The following is a 1,946-nucleotide window of genomic DNA, read 5'->3' on the forward strand; positions in this document are numbered from 1 at the left end:
TTGACTATATTTAGCATCGAACTCTTCCAATAAATCAAACATATTTTCCATTTGAAAGGCAGGTGGTATTTCAAGACTGCTAGACTTCAACTGACGATTTTTAATGATTTCTTGATACGTATTTTGAAATTGTATTACACATTGCTCCCTCTCTTCCTCTGAAGATGCTATAATAATTGCTTTTCCTTCCTCAGGGAAGAATTGCATATTCTTACAGCAATCCTCACGGATTTTAGGCATGAGCAGAAGGATAACTTTACTAAGACCAGTAAAGGTCTTACCATCACCAGCACTACTGCCCCCAGTGGCTGCTGCTCCTTCATTGCTACCCCCCTCAGGAGGAACCTGCTCTGGTACAGGGTTGACTGTATTGTGTGTATGTATTGCTTGATTATGTTGTGCATGATGTGGTAGATATGTTTGGATTACCTGGAAATAAACTAGAATTAAAACTACACAGTGCAGATTAATCATTTTACTTACAGCTGTTGCCTTTTTACATTCTTCTGCATATTCGGTTATTAATTGTTCTTTCTCAGCTGCTAACACAATCTTCACTTCTTCAAGTTGCTTTCTCTTTTCTAATTCGAGTGTTCTTTTAGCTTCTTTAAGTTGTTGCTGGTACTCCTCATCATAGTGCAGCTTTAATTTCTGATGAATATTCTTTGATTGTTCTCTGCTTTCTTCCATTCTTTGCTTGTGTTCATCATGATAAAGCTCCTTCAATTCAGTAGACAGTTTATCCTTTATATCAATGAGCTCCTTTTGATGCTGTTTCTCCATCTGTTTCTCTTTCTCCTTCAACTCAGCTAAATGCTTATTGACAGCTTCTGATCTCTCTTTTTCTTTCTTTTTGAATTCTTGTTGTAATTGCATCATTTGCTGTTGATGCTCCTCATTCTTCATTTTCAATTCTTGAGTAAGCAGTGTGATCTGTTGCTTGGATTCCTCGAGTAGCTCCTTTAATTCAGTAGACATTTGGTCCTTTATATCAGTTAGTTGCCTTTGATGTTGTTTTTCCATTTTCTCCTTGAACTCAGCTAATTGCTTATTTGAAGCTTCCAATATTTCTTTTTGTTCTTTCTTAGATTCCTGCTGCAACTGCATCATTTGCTGTTGATGCTCTTCATTCTTCATCTTTAATTCCTGAGTAAGAAGTGCAATCTGTTGCTTCGATTCTTCCAGTAGCTGCTTCTTCTCTGCTTCAAACTGGCTCTTCATTTTCTCTTTCGTATCCTCAAGTTGAGTGGTTAACTCATTAACACGGGCTGATTCTGATTTATACAGCTCTTGAAAATGACTCAACATGGCTTGTAATTCTTCTTTAAACTGATCAGTTATTCTCATTGTTCTCTTAACCTGCTTCTCAGGTGGAAGATTAGAACAGGTGGATTCATGATCAATTGTATCTTTACGAAGATATGCCACGGGGCAACCAAAAGGACACTTTACTTCAACAAACCCACAGCTGCCATTCACTGGATTGGTGTGTTTCTTTAGATCTCTTAACTCTCCCACCCACTCACATCCATTGTTGTGGTGTGTACAACGAACTTTCAAGTCAAGTATCTCACTGTTGAGTTGTTTCTCTAAGAAACTATTGAAATTAGGCTCACGACAAGTGGGACAAGGTTGACTTGAATGATGTACACGTTGTATACAGTCACGACACATCTTGTTACAACAGCATGTGACAATATGAGGCTCTTTCATCACACAATGACATATTAGACAATTGAATCTATCAGGAGGTTGTTCAATGAATATTGGTTCTTCCTTTTCTTCTTCTTTCTCATCTTGGGAGCTTATTGAATGAAATTCAAACTGCACTACTGAACACTCCTCCCCTCCTTTACCAGCCATTAACAGGAAGCATCTCACGTGAACTGAATCAAACAATAACTATTACTTAATGATTACACTTTAGAGTTTATAGAAAGACCTCA

General features: G+C 37.5%; 1 protein-coding gene across 1 annotated transcript; it reads right to left on the reverse strand.

Annotated features, from left to right (window-relative positions):
• Positions 1-6: 6 nt before the first annotated feature.
• On the reverse strand, positions 7-1,876 carry LOC100638789 (TNF receptor-associated factor 5-like; the record flags this gene model as incomplete). The annotated part of the gene is made up of 2 exons (XM_020006093.1): positions 484-1,876; positions 7-429 (listed from the first exon to the last, which is right to left on the reverse strand). Coding segments are annotated over exons 1-2 (1,803 nt in total), but the record flags the coding sequence as incomplete, so codon positions are not given.
• Between the last annotated feature and the right edge of the window lie 70 nt (positions 1,877-1,946).

This window comes from Amphimedon queenslandica, unplaced genomic scaffold (genome assembly GCF_000090795.2).
Source record: "Amphimedon queenslandica unplaced genomic scaffold, v1.1 AMPQUscaffold_10406, whole genome shotgun sequence".
Taxonomy (NCBI): Eukaryota; Metazoa; Porifera; class Demospongiae; order Haplosclerida; family Niphatidae; genus Amphimedon; species Amphimedon queenslandica.